Source organism: Oryza sativa, chromosome 4 (genome assembly GCF_034140825.1).
Source record: "Oryza sativa Japonica Group chromosome 4, ASM3414082v1".
In the NCBI taxonomy this organism is placed as follows: Eukaryota; Viridiplantae; Streptophyta; class Magnoliopsida; order Poales; family Poaceae; genus Oryza; species Oryza sativa.
Window position 1 is genome coordinate 8,315,012 of NC_089038.1, and position 23,779 is coordinate 8,338,790.

The 23,779-nt window shown below is 37.9% G+C and overlaps 1 protein-coding gene and 1 non-coding gene across 4 annotated transcripts; one reads left to right on the forward strand and one right to left on the reverse strand.

Moving 5' to 3' along the window:
* Window positions 1-3,852: 3,852 nt before the first annotated feature.
* TRNAD-GUC (transfer RNA aspartic acid (anticodon GUC)) lies at window positions 3,853-3,924 on the forward strand. The gene has a single exon. It is a non-coding gene; the product is annotated as a tRNA-Asp (tRNA).
* A 2,549-nt stretch (window positions 3,925-6,473) lies between these two features.
* Window positions 6,474-23,195, reverse strand: LOC4335201 (vacuolar protein-sorting-associated protein 33 homolog). 3 transcript variants are annotated; one of them, XM_015781547.3, is made up of 23 exons: window positions 23,070-23,195; window positions 22,857-22,974; window positions 22,684-22,723; window positions 22,512-22,592; window positions 21,934-22,128; window positions 19,475-19,585; window positions 19,240-19,305; window positions 18,176-18,283; window positions 18,055-18,099; window positions 17,786-17,842; window positions 17,027-17,121; window positions 15,193-15,244; window positions 14,970-15,029; window positions 14,294-14,356; window positions 14,116-14,222; window positions 13,420-13,542; window positions 11,237-11,318; window positions 11,061-11,131; window positions 9,955-10,035; window positions 8,991-9,048; window positions 8,847-8,914; window positions 7,463-7,550; window positions 6,474-6,856 (listed from the first exon to the last, which is right to left on the reverse strand). In XM_015781547.3, exons 2-23 carry the CDS (start codon window positions 22,907-22,909, stop codon window positions 6,755-6,757), a joined length of 1,806 nt encoding a protein of 601 aa, XP_015637033.1. In that variant the 5' UTR covers window positions 22,910-22,974; window positions 23,070-23,195; the 3' UTR covers window positions 6,474-6,754. The 3 variants fall into 3 exon arrangements, with proteins under 3 accessions (XP_015637033.1, XP_015637034.1, XP_066165385.1); XM_015781548.3 differs by having other exon boundaries at window positions 23,060-23,195; XM_066309288.1 differs by lacking the exon at window positions 7,463-7,550.
* Between the last annotated feature and the right edge of the window lie 584 nt (window positions 23,196-23,779).

The window sequence follows — 23,779 nt, forward strand, 5'->3', positions numbered from 1 at the left end:
GATATAAACTGCGACAATGATAGCGCAACAACCATCCATAATTAAGCGGTCAACTGGACAGATAAGAGCAGGTACAATAGTAGGCTATAAGCCAGCTATAAACATATTTTAAAGAGATAAAAGAAGAGAGAGAAAAGCAGCGGGCTACAGATCATGTAGCTAGCTGCAGCACGGGCTCCAAGACGTAATGTATGTATGACAGGTGGGACCAGTTATTTATAGTATAGCAAGTAACTATTGTATGAATTAGCTATTACATTTGTTATAGATAATTTGAAGCTGGTAGTGGGCTATACTATTAAACTTGCTCCAACGAAAATAACCAAGGCGTTCTGAGCAATTTACTTGGCAGCTTGACCTTTGGTTTCTTGGGCGTGCTGGAGTTGGAGAGCGCGCGCGTGGTGATAAGCACAAGTACACGATAAATGAGATCCGGAAAGGAAATTAACCCAAACTTCCACCTATGTGGAGATTATGGGTACCACATACCCACATGACGATTGACGAGTATATCCGACTGGTTATAGGGGATAATTTATACAGATAGAATATATTTAGGAAAAGACTCGGGAATTATGTTAACTTGTATATCAAGGAAATATCTCGTAGTCTTAATTGGTTGCAATTGTAATATATTTGTTAGCCTAGTTCGTAATGCATATGGGCTGCACATTGTAATCTCGGCTCATCCCCTTATATAAGGAGGGGTTGGAGTGCTCCTAGGGGCGTAACTTTTCTCCCGGATCATCATATCAATAATATACTCGGCAAAATAATTCCCCGGACAGGAGTAGAGTATTATATCTTCTAACACATCCACTTTTTTAGCTTGATTGCTATCCCTTTTAGTGTTGCCGAAATTTTGTTTCGACAATCTACATCATAAATTCTCTATTCCCGGTGTAGTTCCATCCGTAGGATGCTTTCCATCATTTTCAGTTTCGCAAAATACAGTCTAAAAAGAAGAGAAATTTATTTCTAGAGCTGTGCTATAAATTTAATAATTAGTTCATCCTCTCAACTACCAACCCTATAAATTCCCCTCCCCAACTCCCGCGTTCGCCGGTGGCTCCGGCCCATGTTCTTTTTTTTTTTTTTAGAATTACACAGTACAACGCAGACACTCACAACGCACGCGCACTCACCCCTACAAACACACGCACGCAAACCCTACCCCTATGAGCATCTTCGAAGACTGTGCCGGCAAATCCTGTAGAGATTGACGAAGTCACCACAGGCGACTCGCTGTCGACGGGTACGTCGCCTACCACAATAAAGCCTACTCTAGGGAACGGCAATGTATGTCCTCGGTAGTCAGTAGCTAGGACGGCATCAATGCAGCTCAATCTCATGCAGAAACATTCTAGCAGAAACATTCTAGCCGAGTTTAGTTCCAAACTTTTTCTTCAAACTTTCAACTTTTCCATCATATTAAAACTTTCCTACATACACAAACTTTTAACTTTTCCGTCACATCGTTCCAATTTCAACCAAACTTTCAATTTTGACGTGAACTAAACACACCCTCTCATATTCTTTTTTGAAGTAGAAGCACACGAACTGCTGTGAACATGATGCTATGTTTGAAACCTCATATTCTTTTCCGCACACGAAAATAAGAAATTCCATTAGCATATAATTAATTAAATATTTACGGTTGTAAATTTCAAAAATAGGTTTATTTGATTTTTAAAAGGACTTCTATATAAAATACTTTGCAAATAATGTATCGTTTAATAGTTAAAGTGTGCTAGTGCTAAACGAGGGAGTTGTAAAAGATAAATGAGCTTTCAAATGCAGCCAATTCCGAATCCACTTAGGTGTACTCCCTCTATTTCATATTGTAGTGTGTTTTATTGTTGTTTCAAAAGCAAAATACCTTTTCATCAAGTTTGTGGAAAAATACATCAAGATAACGTCAAGAGTAAAAATACATGGCTGGTGGTTGAAGTTGTATTGTAGTGTCACTTATATCCCTATATTGTAAAAATGCATATTTAGCTCCATGACCTAACACAGTAGGTCCAAACCTCTTTTGACCATGTACAATTGTCAACGTGGTGTTCCATGCTAGCACATATTTTTGCAATCAGCCCTCTCAGAGGGAGGACAGGTTGCACAAGAGGGCGAGCAATGAACACCAGCGGTGAAGCCAATGGAGGAAGATATACATTGGGGTGAAACAGATAGAGGTGTGCACAAAAGAGGAACCAGTGCAGTGATGAAGACCTCGAGCTCTGCCATCAGCGAATCCCATGACACCAAACTACATTGCCGCTTGATCTAGAGGGAAGGAGATCGAGGGGACAACTAACATCGATGTGGATCCATGGTGCCTGACCGCCGGCCCTGCCGACGAGCTTCAACAGTGTGGGATGAACATGAAGTCGCCTCTGCATCGCACAAGCCGTCGACGGGTCCACCATGCCTGAGCACCAGCCACACTAGACATGGTGCTAGCGACCATCGGCGTTGCCTCTGCGCTGTCGGACAGGTGGAGGTGTGCACTGGTGGCTACATCAGGAGGGGGGAGGAGAGAAGGGGGCGATATACGTGAAGAGGAGGAGGTTCACACCACCACTACGCTGCCCCACCCATCCCTGGCCTCCAAGCTCTGCACTAGCCACCCTATGCATCGGTGGTGATGGAACCTCCATTACCTTGCTCATCCGCCGCACCTGACCACCACCGGCATCGCTAAGAGTGGACATGGCTGGATCCACACTTGTGTTCACTGTCTAGCGTCTACTCTCTTGTGCAACCCATCCTATTGTTGGGGGGAGGGGGGTAAATGCAAAATGTGTGCCAGTGGAGCGCCACATCAGTAGTGCAGTCATACATGGTCAAACGAGGTTTGGGCCTATTGTGATACATCAAACCAAAATTATGAATCTAATTATGTATTTTACACGATGTGGGACCTAGGTGATACCACCGTGTAACTATAAGAACCGACCATGCATTTCACTCCAACATCAAACTAGTTTAATTAAAATCCACCATAAAATAAGTCTTGACAGTGCATTTATTTAGTATTGTAGATGTGAACTATTTTTCTATAAATTTTCTATAAATTGCTAGTTGAGATTGTAGTTTGAACTAAGATAAAAAAGGAGTAAATTGCAGTTTGGGTCATGTATTTTTTACCCTTGTTGCAGCTTGGACAGGATCTTAGTCATGATTTTCACTTTGGACTACATAACCTTGCCATTTGTTTCACTCTTCACCACACCCTCATCGTCTCCAAGTCAGGCAGCCCATCACCGTTGCCCCTCTCTTTGCTGCTATTATCATCTCTCCTAACATGTTCTCGTTATGCTATCAATGATCATTAGTATGCTAATGACCAAATTAAACTAATCGTATCACCTCACCTAGCATGCTAATTTTAGCTATCAATACAAGGGAGGACATGGTAGTGCTCAAACTCAAGCTCACGTATAGTGGCTTCAGCTCAACGAGCTCAACGAGGAAGAGAAGAGAAGGGAGATTGAGGAAACACTGGTCCAATCTGAAACTTGTGTGAAGTTGTCTAGTGCAAAGTGCAAATATTACTTTGCCCCTAGTCCAATGTGTAACTCTGGTAATAAGAGGTAGCCCAATGTGTAATTCACTCAGAAAGGAGTAAATGAGAAGTAGTACCCTATGAATTCTGTGAATGGTAGGTAGTACTCTATAAATTCTTATATTTGTGGATAAATTTTAATATCTTTACCTGGAACGGACTTGTTGCTGCTTCCATACAGTCACTAGTTTCTGAACCGTTGAATAGGCAAAAGATTTTTAGGACGACGATTGCTACAGTGTTAGTGAAACAAACGTTAGTTTTAGGAGCATTTTTGCCTCAAGCATGTCGTTGTAGTATAGTGGTGAGTATTCCCGCCTGTCACGCGGGTGACCCGGGTTCGATCCCCGGCAACGGCGTTTCTTTTTCGGCCTTTTTAAGTGTGTTTTCAGCCCATACTGATTTATGGCCCATGTATATACAATCTAAAGGTATAATTGCACTTCAATAAGATTACTTGGGTCCCTTAATTTGTTATCGAGTCTGAGATTCGTCGGTACAGCTCATCTCACAACTCAAAATAACATCTTGAACCAAATATAATATAATGGTCAGTTTTGGTTGACACAAGTGGGACCTACTGAGTCTCGGACTCAGTAACAAATTGAGGAACCTAAAGCGAACTTATAATATTGCACTTTAACTTACTAGTCCAATCTGGTTTGTATCCATCAACTGCAATACCGGATATCTTGACTCCCAACTATTAGGATATCTTGACTCCCAACTATTAAAACTGGTGTAAAATGACTCTCTCAGTGAATATAGGCAGCGTGGTCGGTAAGCTTCTATCATCGATGCTTCGCCGTTGCCTTCTCTCCACTTCCCATGACATGGCGGTGGGCGAGGTTGCTGTGGGCGACAAGCTCCGAGTCTCCTTGACCCTCTTCTTCTCACACCTTGGCAACGGCCGAAGAGGCTGCAGGTAGTGATCTCTATCCATCTCAAAGTAGGGGGTGGTGGCGAGCAGCGAGTAACAACGACCGGTGTAGGCGATGACGAGCGATAACCATAATCCTACCCAGGCGATGAGAGGATAGAGTAGAGAAGATGAGTGATTGAAATGTGGTCCCCATACGTTGACTTAGCTAGTTGGATTGATCAACGAACCACGCTAACGAAAATCACACCCTCAAAACTAACGAGAAAGTAATTCTACACCAATTTTAATAGTTTAGATTCATATTATGGTTGAGGGATATATTTGACCTATACTTGAGGGAGTTAAAATGGACTTATTTCTAATCTAAACGAACAAATATTGTGATCCAACGCGATTAAGCTAACTAGGGGATTGAAACTAGGCCATGTTACATATCTATTACCCTAATACAACAAGGCACAACATCGTCAATTTTGTGAGCAACTCTAATGGCTTCGGCTTCGATGTATTATGCATGTCCGGCTTCGGCTTCAATATATTGTGTATGTCTTTTTTTTTTAACGCCTACACGGTAGACATCCAACATATTCCCAAAAACCAAACGCCCCTCTAGCACTTCTAGCACTCTCTCTCTCTCTCTCTCTCAATGTTGCATGCATGCACACCACTTATTTTTTTCAAACTATAAATGATTTTATCTAATAAATTGTTTATCCAATCTACGGTTAAATCATTATATTTGTTACAATTAAATGTTTGCAATAAGATCCCATGTGGTTATATTTTGACAAAAAAAAATCAAACGTTGTTTCACCGTTTATAAAAGAATTATTTCATCATTTGATCAAATTAGTTTCAAAGAGCTGCACCACAGAAAATACTGATTACAACTAGTCCCAACTAGTGAAACACAAAATATATTCACAATAATAAGTAATTTTGCTAAAACATTTTTAGACAGTATGAGACCTATTAAAACATAGCATGCACCATTTATAAATGAAATAGTGAAACATTAAGAAAATATAACATCTAAATAAAACTGTATATGTTTAAAAAATAATTTGGATACAATTAAGTAAAATCTTGTTGTAAAGATTTAATTATAACAAATACATCAGTATGATTATATTGTTAATTGGATAAGTAAAATAGAAGAAAAAAAAATTGAAGTTTAAAAACGAAGTTGCTCGTTATAAGCATATACATCGTATAGGAGCATCTGAACACATAGGAGCATCCAAGCAGGCAGCAGGAGATGAGAAAAAAAGAAGGGAGAACGAAAAAGAAGGGAGTAAACATCTACGGGCATGGAGTGGAGACGCCTGATTTTTTTTCTTTTCTTTTTCATTTATTTTACTTGCCTAACATTTTATTCTTTCCACGGATTCATCAGTGCTTTAGAGGCTGTTTAGATGGGACTATGTCTAATAAAACCAATTCCATAAATATGGACTAATTTGTGAGACGAATTTATTGAGCATAATTAATCCATGATTAGCCTATGTGATGCTGAAATAAACATGTACTAATTATGTATTAATTAGGGTTAAAAAATTATCACGCTAATTACCTCTCATTTATGTAATTAGTTTTGTAAGTACTCTATGTTTAATACTCCAATTTAATGTCCAAACATCCGATGTGATAGAGACTAAAGTTTAATCCGTGAATCCAAAACACCACCTTAGTTGGGTATTATGTGAGTACGTTTCTAATAAGCACTACGTATTTGTAACTATTTTAGCATTGGAGATGTGTACTTTCCTTTTTCCCAGCGTCGACCTAGCAACGAAAATCATGCCCACAACCAGTTGTATTTTACGGGGCAAGCAAAACTATGTTCCTTTTTTTTCAAAATATAACCGTTCTATGCCCTTCTTTTCCAGCGAAATCTGCGGTTAATAGTCAAGTCATGGTCCAAAACGCCTTTGAGGGACTTTTGGTACAAATCAAGCTGCAAAATGTGTCTAGAACAGATAGTGCCGTATTACAGAAATGAATTGTCCGATGACAAAACGCACAGATGCAAAATACAGTGGATTTGAAAGAGAAATAACTGGTGTCGTTCAAGTTTGCACATTCAACAAGAGGTAGAAAAGGAAAATGAAAACGGGCAATAGAGAACTGAAATGCCAAACTAGAATGCGGAATTTTAATCTAGAAAGATCTACAGATGTTAAAATATATACACTCAGTTTGAGAACATACAAGGGAGCCGTAACAACTATGAGAACCAAGTGGAGCTCGGGTGTGTGAGAGTACAATCAGAAAAGAAAAGGATGTGCAGCAAAAGATTATTTACTCTATATCATCACCTCTTTGCTATTGGTTATAATTGGCCTGAGTATTGTGTTCCCATTGACAACCTTTGTGGTCGCAACAAGGAAGTCATAGCCCATCCCTTCCTGCGAGTAGATAGAAGTCACAAAAATAAGGAACTTCCATTTTTCCCTGATCAGGAGCTCTATTTCATTATTCATGAGGGGCATTAAACTTCCATAGACAACCGAAAAGAAAATCAAGAGCCTTATTACGTCAGATACTACATTGTTCATCATTAGCAGCTTGATTACCCTCCATATGTGCATACTCTAATAAAAGATCAATTAACCTACCGCGAAGCTCCTGAATGACAATGAATGCTGAAATATCTTACGCACGATGCCGGTGTACTAAATAAAGCATAAGCGAGTAGTAATTCCTCCACATAAGGGCCGCCGCCAGGGTGTGGGAAGCAACCTAACAGACAATACTCGTAGCCTTGCAGACTGGTTCAGTTAGTGAGTAATTTAGGCTTATAAAAAGCCACAATGCGAATCAAGGATATATTTAACCTATAATTACTAATTGTTACTATTTGAAGGAGCGTACCAAAAAGATATTCCCAGGAACACAAGTAGAACAGATGTTAATGTGAATTTCAAAATATCCCAACTTGACAATATCTTGGTGTCGAACTGTCGATTTGAGGAGAACATCTAAAACACATAAATTATTTTGGCAAAGGATACCTGAGAACTAAGGAATCGAAGAGCAGCAATCTCTGCAAAAGTAACCCCACCAATAAAGACAACCAAAACCAGAGAACGATGTCCAACCCTAGAACAAACACACGTTAGAATAAAAACAGATGAAGAGAAGAAACATGCTACGAAGTATTAGGAATTTGACAAGAACAGTATTTTCCATGTAAATGCAAAAACAAAAACAAAATTCAACAATGTAGTATCTGACGTTATAAGGCTCATGAATTTCTTTTCGATTGTCTATGGAAGTTCCAAAACAATTGTGTACTATTCTAACATGTTAATTCTTAAGGTTCTAGAGGTCTAACAGACCTTTGAGGACCATGTATGGAGAACAATATGGGGATGACTTGTAGCTAGGAGTGAAAGTCCAACCAAGATTAGATATAGCTGGTTTTCAGCGAAATCTATTTTAGTGGAGCAGATGATGTCAAATTGATGATGACCCAAGGCGATAGAAGAGCTATGGATCAATATAGATAACCTCCTTATTCTGAATTTCTGATGGGCTCTGGAGTACTTGCTGGTAGGCAACACAGTATCAAGTGATGAAATAAAGTCAAGATGATCCATTAACTACTCTAGTCTAGAGTTTGAATTGACAATAACACAAACAATGAAGCTTAGATCTCAGACCCTGTTTCTGGTTTGCTCTCATAAGTTTGTATCAGATCTCTCATAAATCCCTCATCACCACTGAGAGCAAATAATCTTAAATAGAAGAAACCAGCAAGAAAATGATTACACAGATAGCCTGACATTCAGCATAAATTATACAAATACAAAAGAAACATGAAGGAGATCTCGTGCACAAAGTTACCATGCCCATCAGCATCAACTGGAGCCCTAAACAGGACACTGAAGGATTGATTTTGGCTGTGGCTGGCAGTGAGCACTAGATAACACAGAGAGAAAGAGTGGGAGCAGCAGCTTTTGTATGTGTAATTATGCAGGCAGAACAGAGGATCAGGGAAGGCAGTAGCAATGGGCAAGATAGCACCTAACAAACATAATAGGCTGTTTCAAAAAAAATAATAATAATAATAGGCCCTATTGGGTTAAAATTTACTAAATCAATCGCTGGGTAGTCCTCACAATTGTACATTCATGAGGTCTAGGGAAATTGGGAAACACAAATACTTAACTCACGTCACCCAACTCATCTCAACATGGCAAGTAGCTGAGCTGCATAAACTAGAAACTTATAACTACTAAACAACAAAAGAATTTCATGAATAGAATACAGAATTTAAATCTGAAACCACCTTTTTTGTGTAAACTTTAAATAAACCAACACAATTCTCTTCTACCACTTCTATCATTTTTGGAAATCAGAAAAACAATTCCATGTAACTAAACGAAAATTTACCTGTCAATACTCTGTTGAAGCCCCAAACCTTGGTGTACATCCAATGAAGAATTAATGGCCGAACTACCCTACAGAAATAAAAGAAATTCTTTTTAAAAAAAATTCTACAAAAGTAAGCTTTTCATAAAGACAATATGCACTCACTCTTTTCAAATCCAGATGAGGACCTGGCAATAGTTTCAACAGTTCTTCAATAGATCGCCTGCATGGCAACAAGAAAAAAAAGGTCACTCAAGCAAATCACTTGCTTAACACAACTAGACAACTTACATACTAGTTATGTGAGGAAGTTCAAAAGCAGGCTAATCAATATGCAGCAATACATTTTGCTCAGGTGTTGTGGTAAGAGAAGTAAACAATAAGGTCTGTAAAAAATGCAGTCCATAAGGGAAAGGCAAGAAAGAAGAAAATTACAAGCCGATTTCCTAGAAAATGGGAGAGGTGAAATCTTATGCAAGAGAAAAGAACAATTATTTCCCACTAAAAGTTGAATTTTTTTTTCCTCTAACGTTTTAGGATAGAAGCATATATGTAATAGTGACTATATTACTCCCAGACAGAGTAGGAGTTTTTTCCCTTTTATTCTCTTTGATTTTACCTGAAATTATGTTTCCAGGACAACAAATTCCCAGAAAAAGATAGCTTCTATGAAATTGAACACATTTCTCATTGTGTGAATCTATGTTTGGCCATGAACTCTTCTCTAAGTCCATTTTTCACACTGAACATCCAAATCATTCCATCCTATTTTTGTTGATACAGTCATATGGCAGTGGTTTTAGTTAGTGCAGAGTCCTTTCATGCATGCTTTATTGAAATGGATACCACTTAGTTGGGTCCACATCAAAGAAACTCAATAGAAGGTCATGACAACGAAAACCACCACCATATCAACATAAACCATGGAATAAGGTTTCATGTGTTATTTTGACTGGATTTCAAAGTTGAGATTGAAGAATAACTGGCTTATTAGTTAAGGATGCGAATTGGAATCCAAGAAGATTTCAAGAGCCCAAGTCACCGTTTTTCATTTCTCTACATGGAACTGTTGAAGACACAAGAAAAAAGCTTTCTCAATGAAAAAGGAAGATTAGGACAATAAACTTACCATCCAGATCTCACAGCATGCTGAACAAGGCGAATACTGAGAGGGGCGTATCCAGAAAATATGTATGATATATCACTAGGGCTGAGAACGGAAACAAGAACATGTAAGTAGTAGTTGTTATCGTGACCAAGATAACAATTATAAATGACAAGAAAATTAGTCACTAAAGATTGCCCAGCAAGCAGTAGGAATGATTATACTATATGTCAGATAATAATATCAAAGAATGACACAGCAAGAGGCAATGCAGAGCTTTCTGAATAATCTAAGCCAAACACTCTAGTTGCTTTCTGTAACAGAATGATCCTATTTTTCCAGTTGTGAGTTATCTACAATTCTTATTAGTTCCAGCTCATACTGCCTTATGCAACATATTAAACAACATACCCCCAGTTTCAGTATTTGTAGTGTTCCCACTGCCCCCAATTTGGAGCATATTTATTTTGAAGCCAAAATTTGCACTACCAAAATTTTTGCATTTTAAATAGAACTTTGGGAATGCTTCGCTGTCTACCAAAATTTGTCAACCACACACACATGTGGCCAAAAAAATATTGGTAATACAAAAACTTGCTTAGGTTTTGTCATTACCAATATTTTGGTAGGGTAGCAAACGAAACAACATTGGTTACCCTGCTGTAATAGTTGTTTTATAATGTAACCAAGACACTAGAAACTAGGAAAGATGATTGGCAATGATCTGTTTGTTTTTTATAAATGCGTCAACAAAAATTTCAGACACCAAGCAACAAGCATGCATATCTGTACTCCTTTAAAAAGACCGCAATAGTGGTGGCAGTGAATCTGCCACCCCACCTACTCCCATTGCAATTTTTACATATTACCCCATGAACTTCTTAAATACATAACTAAATCGAAATGGACAGCCACATATAAAATTAATGTGGATAGCCACATTTTAGGAAAATGTGGGTAACATATTTCATGGAAAATATGATTTATTTATTTTAGAAATATTGTGATATTTTCCTTTTATCCGTAGCAAAGCAAGGGCATTTATCTAGTGTGAAACCAAATAGTAACAGCATTAGCAAATGGAACAAAAATGAATGCGTAGGAAATGTAAAGTTTCCAGAAGCTAATACTTTGCAGTATCATTTACATCAACTATAAGCTGTAGAGCCCTTGTAATACCAATCCAGTTACTTCTTGATTCCTGCATAGTAGAACAGCATACTGTAGAAAGTTAGATGAGAACACCATTTAAGGGTCTGGAAAGGACTAAAACAAGAAATCTCGTTGTAGAGACAATCTGACTAACCTGGCGCTTAAATAGGCCAGCCTTTTCCAGATTGTATAACAAGGGCATGTGCTCAAAGCCATAACTGTGCAGTATTTCCCGCCTGGCCAGGGTCACAAAAACAGATAGAAGACAATGTTGAGGACTTATTGTAAGATTGATGTTGCTGGCATGGCACAATTAAATTCCAAGAGACGTGTACATGTCCTAAATCACATATACCCAAATAGCATTTATAGCAGTCAATCAATAACTTGATATACACAGAATTAGTGGTTCTAGTAAGTGAACATAAAAAAGCAGTAAACCTTCTTCTTTTTTGCGTGCGTAAAATATGCCATATTTTACCTAATGACGCCAAACATGTTATTTCTCCCTGTGTCCCATAAAAAAACCAACTTCTGGCTACAAACTGAGCATAGCCTATGTCCAGATTCATAGCTAGAAGTAGTTTTGTTATGGGACAGAGGTAGTACTTCCTATAAAGCATACCATGATTTCCTGTAGATCCCAATGACTACTAGAGCTGAATAAAATAGTATCTTAGAACCCTCGACCCAGTAATTGCAAGAGATGTTTATGCACGCATGCTTCCAGCAGCAGTATCGCACTTGTGCAGAAAAATTAACCAAGACAGTGCTTAGCAAAACAAGATAATTCAGTTTTCAACACCCTACTTATGATAGCCCTGTTCATATGGGCAATTGTACTTCATATTATACTAGTTAAATGCACGTATTAACAAAAAATTCTTACACAATGAATTTGATTGGTACATCAAACATGTCTTTGCCTCTGTTTAACATGTAAGTACATATAAATGCATGATAATTTGGCCACCTTCGAATCTTTCACATTGAATTAAAATTCTGTTCTAAGGGAATATTAGAAGAAAAAAAGGATAGCCTATTGTGTAATATTGAAGAACACCAGGGGACAAAAAAGCTGTGTAGATAGGTGGGTGACAGTTTGAGAGAGATGTATTCATCGATACTGTACAGATTTTGCATACAAAATTGTTTTAAAATATCTATGTCTTAAAAGGATATGGATACTAGTGCCAGCAAAACCTCTACCTTTCACATAGGAAAGAATGCATCATACTACTCAATTCAATATTACAATAGGTTAACTCAAACAATAGCCTATGATTATTATCTTATTCTACATGATTTTCTCACATGAAAAAAATTCAATTTTCATTAGGCACAGGACAAAATTTCAACATTTCTAAAGGGCCTTTCACAACCTCTACCTTTCACATAGGAAATAATGCATCATACTACTCAATTCAATATTATAATAGATTAACTCAAACAATAGCCTATGATTATTATCTTATTATACATAATTTTCTCACATCAAAACAATTCAATTTGCATTAGGCACAGGACAAAATTTCAACATTTCTAAAGGGCCTTTCAAAAGTAACCAAATCATGTTACGACTTACAAACACTGGCACATAATGAAGTTAAATATATGATACATTAAACAATTGCTCCATGTGCTCAAGTTTTCTTGGATTGTAAAATAAATAAATAAATAAATCATTTTGGTCATTAGGAGTAGTATTATGGAAAGAAATCATAAATATAGCCCTGTTATGTTATAACTTAATAAGATTGCACACATTAGCTTGTCAATTGTCCACATCAGACATCAAAAACAACATATTATTGCCAATAGTTAGCTACATGGTTAAGTAGGTAATGCTGGGTGAATCCACCAGTTGCTGTGGTGATAATGCTCAGGTGGTTTTCTAATAGTTAAGATTGCTAGAAGACACAGCTATAGATCGGATAGCTACAAAAATATATGTTCAAGGCTAAACGATTGGCCAACACATTTAGGCTGTGTTCGGCACCCCCTTTTCCCAACCCCTCTCCCTCGTTTTCCACGCGCATGTTTTTCAAACTGCTAAACGGTGCGTCTTTTGTAAAAAGTTTCTATACGAAAGTTGTTTAAAAAAATCAAATTAGTCCATTTTTGAAAAAAAAATAGCTAATACTTCATTAATCACGCGCTAATGGATCGCTCTGTTTTCCATGCGTACTGTTCCGGTTGGTAACAAGGAATGGCGAACACAGCCTTAATTGTCAGCATAAGGCTACTATATCCTCCTAGATGCAAAAATATGAACTGATAATGGTCATAAAATTTAATACAAACAAAAGCAATACACAAAAAGTAACATAAACATACCTCAAGTAGTCAAAATTCTTCTTTGGCAACCCAGCATTTGTAAGTGAAAGTAACACTAGAAGGCGAAGAACATTTTCAATAGGCTCCTGCTTATGTATCATCTCTTCAATGTATTCAAAACATCTGGGGATGAGTTAGATATTATTGTTACATGAATTCAGGGGAAATAAATAAAAAAAATGATGGCAGTTATTTTATCTAAAATGACGTAAAAGCAGGACTCAGATCTCATAACAATCCACAGTTTGGCTCAAAGGAAGACTGTTAACAAGAAATTTCCGCGTGTTAAAGTTGCAATAAGAACAATAGCTGAGAAGTACGGAAGATTGTTTTGGTCTGCCCAAGCTGACGTAGACACAAAACAAACCTTAGTCACCTTTACTATCAATTTATGAAATCTGAATAACACGAGCAGGAGAGATGGATTCCAGAAGAATTCAGAGCTCAATATATCTCTTGACAAAGAATGGTTTGCATTTTGATGGTCAATTGTGGCAGTGAGCCAACCCAAACTGACTGGCTGGAGAAAAATGGGGGGGAGGGGGGGTAGATCTAGGGACTAGGGAGAAGTAAAATATAAATGAATGAGCTAATTTACAGGGTTGACAGAAAATCTTGATATGTTGCCCACGTCACAAGAATTGCATTATAAAGTAAATAAACATGAACTACAGAGTAGTAGAAAGATAAACTCACATTTCAAAGTTTTGCACCTCCAATATTGTTTGTTCAATGTCTAATCGGGCATGAAAGGAAGGTTTTCCAGTAAATGATTGCAAGTGTTGTGCCAAATGAACATGCCTCTGCATCAATGCAGGGTGTTAGTTAATTTACACAAAACAAGTGACCAACTGACAGCACTTAATTAACTCACAGCTATCTCTGGCAGTGAATGTAACCTCTTCACAAAGTCCTTCAGCTCCGAAACCGATTGAGTCTGTTTTCAAACAATAAAATTATTTACATAAGTTCCTGATTCACAGATTATTCTAACAAAAAAGATAGCTGCCTGATCGAATGGACAGGAGAGAATTAAACAAACTGGAAAAAAAAATGCAGATAACAAAAAATTCGCTATAGTACTTCAGAAGAAAATGTATTTTTGTGAAAAGGGCAAACCGATGATTTTATCTCAATATTTATGTGCATTTTACCCAAATTGCCTCAGCAAACACCACCTATAACTTCACATATAGTAGTCATATTTTGACCAACAGAATTAACTACTCTTATGTTAAGCGCACCAACAGATATGCCCCCTAAATTGACAAATCAAATAATTGACTTTTGATTCAGTATGTAGTATATTTCCTTCCCTTGTAAATGTTAAACTATAGACATTCAGTAAAACTATTTTCAAACATGCTGCATAAAAAGGACAAAATAATTTAATCATGAATTCTAATTTTCAAAATCAATTTACAAACTGATATTTGTATGAGTTTGACAGTAAAATAGCAGAAAAAGTTGTTCCCTCTTAGTAGTATATGACTGCACTACTAAGAGGGACAATAAATACTAAAGAATAAACAGAATTATCTATATCTTACATTGGTGGATTTTACTTCGGCGTAATCTTGCTGAATAGATGTTGCCTTTTGGCGCAAGACCTGCAGCACAGTTTGCAATATTACTAAATGATGGCTGCTACAGAAGATTCAAATTATTAGTAAGCTATAATGATATTGGATGATAAACAGAACCAAGAACAGATTAGTATAAAAACTCCTTTACAAAAGATAAAGAAAAAAACAGAAGGCAAGCTTAGCTAACCTGAACTACAACTTCAAAATTGAGATCTCGAATTTCCTTGTACAACTTATCACTGAAAAGGACAGAGTATTAACACATATGTATAAATCCATATTAGCATAAAGAAACTGATAGTTAAGAGTGAAGACCATACTGTAAAATGTGAGTTAAATAAAAATGTACAGAATTTGAGAAGGAAAATAGATTCAAATATGCTTTCAAGAAAAAAAAAAAGAGCATCTGCTGGGCTGCACAGTGCATACACTACCACTACCCACCGTTCTACACTACCACTAAGGATATTGCTTCCTTAGTGGATTCCAGTGACAAGAAAAATAACTCAGAGTTACCAAGATTCTCCAGCGCCTATAAAATGTATAAAAAGTTGCTGCGCACTGTGATTGGTACAAAGACTTTAACTTGTTATTATGGTACAAGTAATCATGAAGACATTCAAATTTTCAAAAGATTGACTATACAAAGTCAATGAAACTAGGACACCATTTATTTTTCATTAGAGGATAGTCATAAACAATTATCACATGCATTTGACATGGTTTCTGAGATATAACTTCACCAACCGACTTTTATCAAAATGAATTTATAAGAATGTTTATCAAAGTGGCAAGGCAATGTAAGGCATCAGTCCAGCAGATAGCAGGTATTTGAAGTAAAATACAGTCACTACATTATCAGAAATCACACAAAAATAGGAATGAGGGGTTAGTTACAAATAAGTGAATACTAGTAGGTAGATAAGTGCCACAAAATAGTTGTATGGGGGAATCAAACTAACTAGTGATACACTGATACCCTGCGCGTTGCAGCAGGGAATTTAGAAATACTTCCAAAAAAACTCAATGAAAACAATATGTAAATTGTGTACTCGTAATATCTAAATGGACAATATCTGTTCTATAGTAGTTGATGTGAAAGTGCATTTCTATATGACACTTGACGCATTGTTAAGTATCAAACATTAGAGGGATCCGATGTTTATTAGTTTTCTAGGTGTCATGGTTCAATGCATATTGACCTTTATAGCAATAACTACACTTAGTGGGTTGTAAATCCATATGACAAATGGATGGTTGAGATCAAAGCATGAGAGGGATCCAAAGGCTATTATTTTCTAGATGATTGGCTCGATGCATGTCAAGTTTTTGGTTCCAACTATATAGGATATATAGATTACGGAGTTCCGGATGTGTATAAGAAAACTTTGACAAATTTCAGGACATGTGTTCTAGGAGAACACTCACTTTAGCCTAGAGGGAGTAGAAGAAACTATGCAATTATTTTCAAAAACAAAATATAAAACTCCTGCATCTAAAGAATAAGTTCCCTAAGGGACGACATTAATAGTAGTGAAGCAGGAAGTTTCAAAATATATGCAAAGCATTGAAAGATCAATTTCTTGCAGGAAAATGGCACGCAGCGACACAACACAATGGTAATGTTATTTCCCATCCTGGGACGTTTTATACCTACCCACCACTTGAAAAGCAAGAGATGTAAGCCTGATCAGAACAAAAGGGAATGGTCAACAATGTGAAGTTTTTTCTCTGGTCCTTGGGGAGCATTGAGGTATATATACCTCACAGTATTGATCAGGAAACTCCTACTCACACTAAATACCTATACCACCAGAGAAAAACTCAGGAGCAGATGGAAAGGTGAATTTCCAATCCTACCCCCACTTGTGGGATCAGTTTTAGCACCTCCCTTTCTGAAGAGGTACCTTCCAAGTAGTGGGAGGCAGAATACCTCCCAAAGATGGGAGAAAGAGAAACCTTAAAAAGTTTACACATATTTACAGACTGGAAATATGCATGCATATACTAAGAACACTTGCCTTGAATTCAGTGGAACTTTAACTTTTTTACCATCTTGTTGGGCTCCCATAATAGTGGCATCAACCTCCACAGATCCATTGTTTATTTGCAACATCTGCAGAATAATGATCAAATAGTTCATGTGAATCGATTGTAAAATTTAAACCATGGGAATGCAGCATTGGAATAGCAGACATTCTATTAAATTGGATTGCATTTTATTTAGGGCATATCACACACCTAACAGTAACATCCATGCAGACACAATATGGAATTGGGTCGTGCACTCCTATCTAATGATATGACTGTACTTGTTGAGAGATAATTATAACATACTCACATATAAACCCAATAGGTGGGGAGGAGAATAAATCAAAATTCTTAAGACTTATACTGGCATTTCACATTTCCTATTTGGGACAACAAAGAAAATCATAGCTCATGGAGTATGAAACATTCTGCATACAACAGAAAGGACATTTTAACTTTGTTTTTTTTATTATTTTTGTAACTTTATTTACAGAAAAAAAAGCAGAGGGTGAGGGGGTAACCTAGTGCACAATGGTATAATATAAGATAATTCATACCCAAGAATAGAGTTTGCTCACTACTACCACAAAGGGAATTATAATTAAATGTTAGAATGTGATAGACATGCTAAATTGTAAATTTGTACAGTGAGAACCATAATGGCATGTAGTCATCCAATATAAAAAGGCTAAAAACCAAATACTAATGAGTTGCCGGCCAGAATGGAAATTTGGCAATATTTAGTCTACCTCATCTAATAAACCTTCATATGTCAACTGAGAGCACATCGGTGTCACTAAATCCACCTGCATAGAAAAAAATAGATACATTACAAATGTGTAACAAATCAAAGGGGTTATCTTCCCTAAGTGTAATGTAATGAGTTGATATTTGGAAACATAGAGAACCATAGATGCAAAGGCTCATATAAATGCCAAAAAGAACAAGAAATCAAAATAGAGTGTGACAGTAGTTTTCAGAGCTGAAAGTACCATATAAAATGAAAAATATATTTTACCTCTCTGTCTAACAAAATAACAGTGTTTATCTCCGGAGTCCCCATCTAAATCACCAAAAAGAAATAAATGATCAGCGAAACTGAAAGATCTGAGTCAAAAAAGCTTATCAGTCGGCATTACATCATCCATGTTGACAGGATCTTCCTGTTGCATACTATTCAGCAACTCTGCGGCTTTGGTGGATGCAACACCCTTGGCCCGAACATTGGGAATTACTCCAAAGGCAAACTGGGGAAAGAAAGGAATTTGCATAAGTGCAGTACTATAATATTTCTATAGTGTATAGATATTTACGTGTGACGGAATTAAAAGATGATAAGGTTGCAGATTTGTAGCACTGAAAAGTACTCTTTAAACTACAGTATGGTATAGATGATAAAAATTTAGTCTGTCCATAGAATGCTTCTGCTATAAACAAATATAATTGAACTTTTGTAGTACACCCTCTGGTCTTTTGCATTTGTCATCCTAGAGTATGGGCCACAAATTATGTGAATCTTTTACCACAAGAAAGTTAGGTATTCACATGAAAACGGTACAGCTAGATTTTTCATTATAATACTTTGATATGATTATGCTTTTTGATGGGAAATTTGATATGATTATGTTACTAGAAAAGGTGATGGTGATGGTCAAACACTAGTTGTTACGACAGCACGAGGGGTCGCCTAGTCAACTCTAGGACAGCGCATCAGCCAGAGGCAGAAAACAGAGATCAATGCCGAGATGACCAGGATTAGAAAAGTGTACAGCCCTCCAGTGTCTGACAAGCTTTTCACCATCACCAGCTTCACCAGATTCCTGTTTATTTCTTACCTCTTTGCTTCTAGTGCGAGTTTAGGATCAGTGATGTGAGGAGGAAGATGTGAAATGCAGAACAGGAGAGAAAACTGAGAATCTTATGTTTACTGAGAAATAAGAGCATCCTAGTAGGGAGGTTAGAACTGGGAAGGGATAAGTTAAGAAATCGTGAAGGAGGGAGGTAGCGCAGGTGGACATTGTGCAGCTTAAGTGGTCACTCCTGTACAAACATGTATTGCATACATATAATCTTGCATAGGTGCCTTGGAGGCCTGGCACCCAGACTTGCTACGACTTGCGAGAGTACCATTACAACCTTAGTAAAAACAAGTAAAAAGAATGGAAAAGGTAAATGCCAAAATACATGAAAGGAAGACACATACCTCTAACTTATGGATAGCTTTTGCAACATGCCAAACAGAACTAGTATCCCCTTCAATAAGGCATTCCTGAAAATCATGCTCCAGTAAGATTTATATCAATATTATGAATATACTACCTCCGTCCCAAAATATAACAACTTTTAGCTATGAATCTGGACACATAGTTCTCTAGATTCATAGCAAAAAATGCTTATATTTTGGGACGGAGGGAATATGCACTAGTATGGATTAGTACCTGCAGAGAATGATCAAGTTCAAAACAAATCACATCTTCATCCAATGGAACTAGATACAAGGGGTACTCTCCGAGTGTCAATTTCTGATGAACTTTTTCCTCCTCCAGAATCTGCAGGTGCAGAATAAAATACAGATCACAATTCTTCTTGTCATAGTTCAACTTTGGAGATGCCTCACTGACATTCATCTTTATGTTTAGTCGTAAAAGGAGGAATTCAGGTACAACAAATCTCACTCCAAAGGATGATCTGTGGTTGCATATACATACATAGGTGTCTTTTGATGGCTTTTTTAAAAAAAAAAAAAAGAATTTTATTCCTTGCAAATGCACATCTGTAGGTGGCTAATTTTCTCATGTTGTCACGTACATAAAGTTTGAGGTAATTATTATTTTTTTTATTTTGTATATTTTTATGATCAGTAGCAAAATGTGGACCACTAAGTAACATACAAATAGGAATTTATGAAGGGCATTTGACGAAGTCTTACAGCTATAATTCAAGGGTTCAAAGAGGATGTGATTACTCATAAAGTACTGTTGCAATAGCTAAGCCTGTATAGAAGAACCAAGCATCAAGATAGGTCAGCAAGAAAAACACACTACAATCAGGCTCTAGTCGCTCTACTGATAACAAAACAATTAAGTTCTCCATAACGGCACGACACGGCAACTGATATTGATCCCTAATTCATTCCTCCAACTGTCAGAATAAGGAAAACAGCTTCGCTAATTTTGGCACATGAGCATGAACATTGCGTATGGCCTGTTTGCCAGTAGATTAATCTACTCTGCGTACTGGTGGATCTCAGGTGAGCTGATTTTACCGCATTCCATTCAAAAACTAATACATATGATCATTTTTGTAGGGAGTTTTGTACCCATCAATCAAATCAGAAATTTTATGACAATATAATTGAAGCAATAATAAAACATTTCTAGAGTATTTGGCTATTCGCACTTTAACTACATATATTTTGTAGATTAGGCAAAAACTAGTAAAAGCATTCTTGGATCCTCAATTGTCTTGTCACATATTTTTCTTTATTAATACCAATATCTGATATGTGGCGTTAAGTCCCAGGAAATACTAATAAAAGAAGACTGAATTCCTGAAAAGGGCTTTTATAAATACTGTGCATATGGCTCATGCTTCCCAAGTTGAATTACTGAAAAGGGCTTTTCTTTCTGTTTTCCTTTTTTGGGAGGTGAGTGACAGGAATTACTGGAAGGTGACATATCCTAGAAAGGGTTGTTCACGATATGAAGAACATATTAGTAGACTATGAATTATCTGAGACATGATTCAACCTACACTAACTACAACACATACCAGTTTTGGGCAAAATTGTATTTACATGTAAATAAGCATATAAACGAAGGCATTTACAAAGATGGTACATGGACTATAAGATAATTGTACTAAAATTGGAAAGCATCATTGGGATGAAAGGATCTTAAATAGTTGCATTCAATGTTCTCTGATCAGGCGATCAGCCCTGCTCTCCTAGGCACCGATCAGGATGATCAGGACGATTAATCGAGGGTGGTCGATTAGTATATAGCAGGAGTGTCCAGCTGGCCATATATGCTATATATTACTCTCTCCGTCCCAGAATATAGCAACCTAGGATGGGATGAGACCCATCCTAGGACAATGTATGTCATGAATATAGCAACCTAGGATGGGATGAGACCCATCCTAGGACAATGTATGTGGACATGACATACATTGTCCTAGGATGGGACCCATCCTAGGTTGCTATATTCTAGGACGGAGGTAGTATGTACTCAATAATATATAATCTGTAGTATATGGTAAAAAGCAAGCATCATCTGGTCAAAGAAGAAGCATCATTTGCTGCCCATCATCTGCCCAAAATGGAACATGGGCTGGGCTGGCAGGCCCAAAATTATATTTTCTCAGGGAGGCAGCCCATGAACGAAAACTGCTCGTTTTCCACCCTGATCGGACGATTAATTGCGACTAATCATCGATTAATCGGACGATCAGCTCTCTGATCGTCTGATCGACTTACCTGTGCCTGATCGGAGGTAGGGGAGCGATCAGGACAATTAATCGCGATTAATCGGATGAACAAATAACAATGGTTATATTGCAAGCCTTCTTTATCTTCCAAAATAGGTCACTATCTAAGCATACATTATGCGGTATGGCCTATACGACTCATTCAATCTTAATTATCCTGATTTAAGGCCTGTAAGGTGGACTTTCTTTCTATATGGTATCTCAGTAACATATAAGTAACAATACATTATACTACACAAATTTACATGTATCCATGTTGGGAGCGATGATTGCATAAGTTGTCATTCTTACTACAATCAGACTAAGAATAATTGAATTGTGTCTGAGGCTAGCAAATTATTCTAATATAATTGAATCCTAAGCCACAGATAGAACAATAGAACCAGCAAAGTACGAAAACAATAGTCACCTTTTCGCAGGCAACTGTGCGCCGTGGCACAAAGTAAAGAAAGAATTCCCTCTGAAGCCCTTTAGGCTCATCGTTCTTAATCTGGCTTGCAATTAATTTCATGAACTTCAGCTCAGAGCGTACGAGATATAGGATCTTAGCGCACTCAGTTTGGAGGGGTTCAGCAGAGAGAAGCCGCAACTCTGCACCATATTCCTGACAAGCACAAAAAACCATGCATGAGCTGTGTGCATGTCCAAAAATCTATATATGTTAACTGCAACAGTCGCTTAATTGTCCATACATGAAATGCAGTGTAAGCATACTATTGATACAATGCTAAATTTTACAGAAGCTACTAAGTTATTATTTAAGATGAAAACAGTTGACTGTTAACATATACATACTGTATGATCAGCTCATCGCACCTTTAGTAGACCATATATGTTAACTGTGAGAGTAGCTTAATTGTCCATACATGAAATGCAATGTAAGCATACTATTGATACAATGCTAAATTTCACAGAAGCTGCTAAGTCATTTAAGATGAAAACAATTGACTGTTAACATTTCCATACTGTATGATCAGCTCATCGCACCTTTAGCAGTGAGGTCTGCAGAATCAGAGACAGGGTACCCGCGAGCTTGGGATCAATAACTACACACTTCTTCCCCCTAATCTGATACACAGGAAAAGAATACAAACTTTTCAGTTTCCACCGTCAATAACACGAGTATGAAAAATTGAAAATGGGATGTTGAGAAACGCACACTCTTGAGGATGTTTAGCAGGTCCTTCTGCGACTGCTCCCTGCATGCCACCAGTCGAAGCACATCAAACATACATGTTGAAATTCACAGTCGAAGCACATCAAACATACAGGTTAAAATTCACAGGAACAAACACAAGGGTAAGCAGATGAGTGGGGATCATCACGAGATACCTGAGGGCCGCGAGATTGAGAGGAGCATTGTCGAGATTGGGGATCTGAGCCATAGTCCCCCAATCCAACTCCTCGTTCTCAGATTCAGAATCCTGCTTACTTCAGAGCCGGGCCAAACCTGCGGCATGCGGTTTCAGCTAAGGGTTAAGGCGAAGAGAAAAGGTGCGGGGTAGAGAGGGGATGGAAGAGAGGATGCTGCGTACGGGTGCTCACCGGCGACGAGGATGCGGGCGGAAGCAGCAGGTCGGCGGCGCCCGCTGCTGCCCCCGGGACGGAGATCGGCGCTGGGCGGCGCCGGCGGGGAACGAGCTGGCGCGGAGAGACGGGGGAGTCGAGGCCGAGGGGAAGGAAAGGGGGAGAGAGAACGAGTCTACTAGAGAAGAGAGAACGCTGGGCTGTCCAGCGCCGGGTGCTTTCTATAGCCCAGTGCGTGATCACAGTCTGAATCCATTACAGGCCGAAATAAGTCTATTTGGAGTCCCTCCTTTTCCTTCTCATGATTGAATGCGCCTCCCCATCTTTGAAACCCGGTGTAAATCAACTCCTTCAATAATTTGGGAAGCGGTTTCTGCTGACGTGATAAGTTGGCTGTGGTTGACTCACTGATTCAATAGGACCCACATGTCAGCCAATCAGCGAACATCATCTCTCTCTATATATTCCCCTCCTCTCTTTTCCATCTCACCCCGAGGCCGGTAGCACAAATCATTCTGAAAAGACCACGAGCAATCGATGTTACATGCCTCGCCAGTAGTGACATGGTCGTGGATCCCTTGGATGCGTGCGGTAAGCTTGCAGTGCACGTGTGCACAGTCTCACGGTACAGGACATCGTCCATAGTTGCCACCTACGACCGGGAAGCTTTCCGTACCGGAGCATGATGTCGTAGAGTAGCTTTAGATGGTCAAGGTCACATAGACATA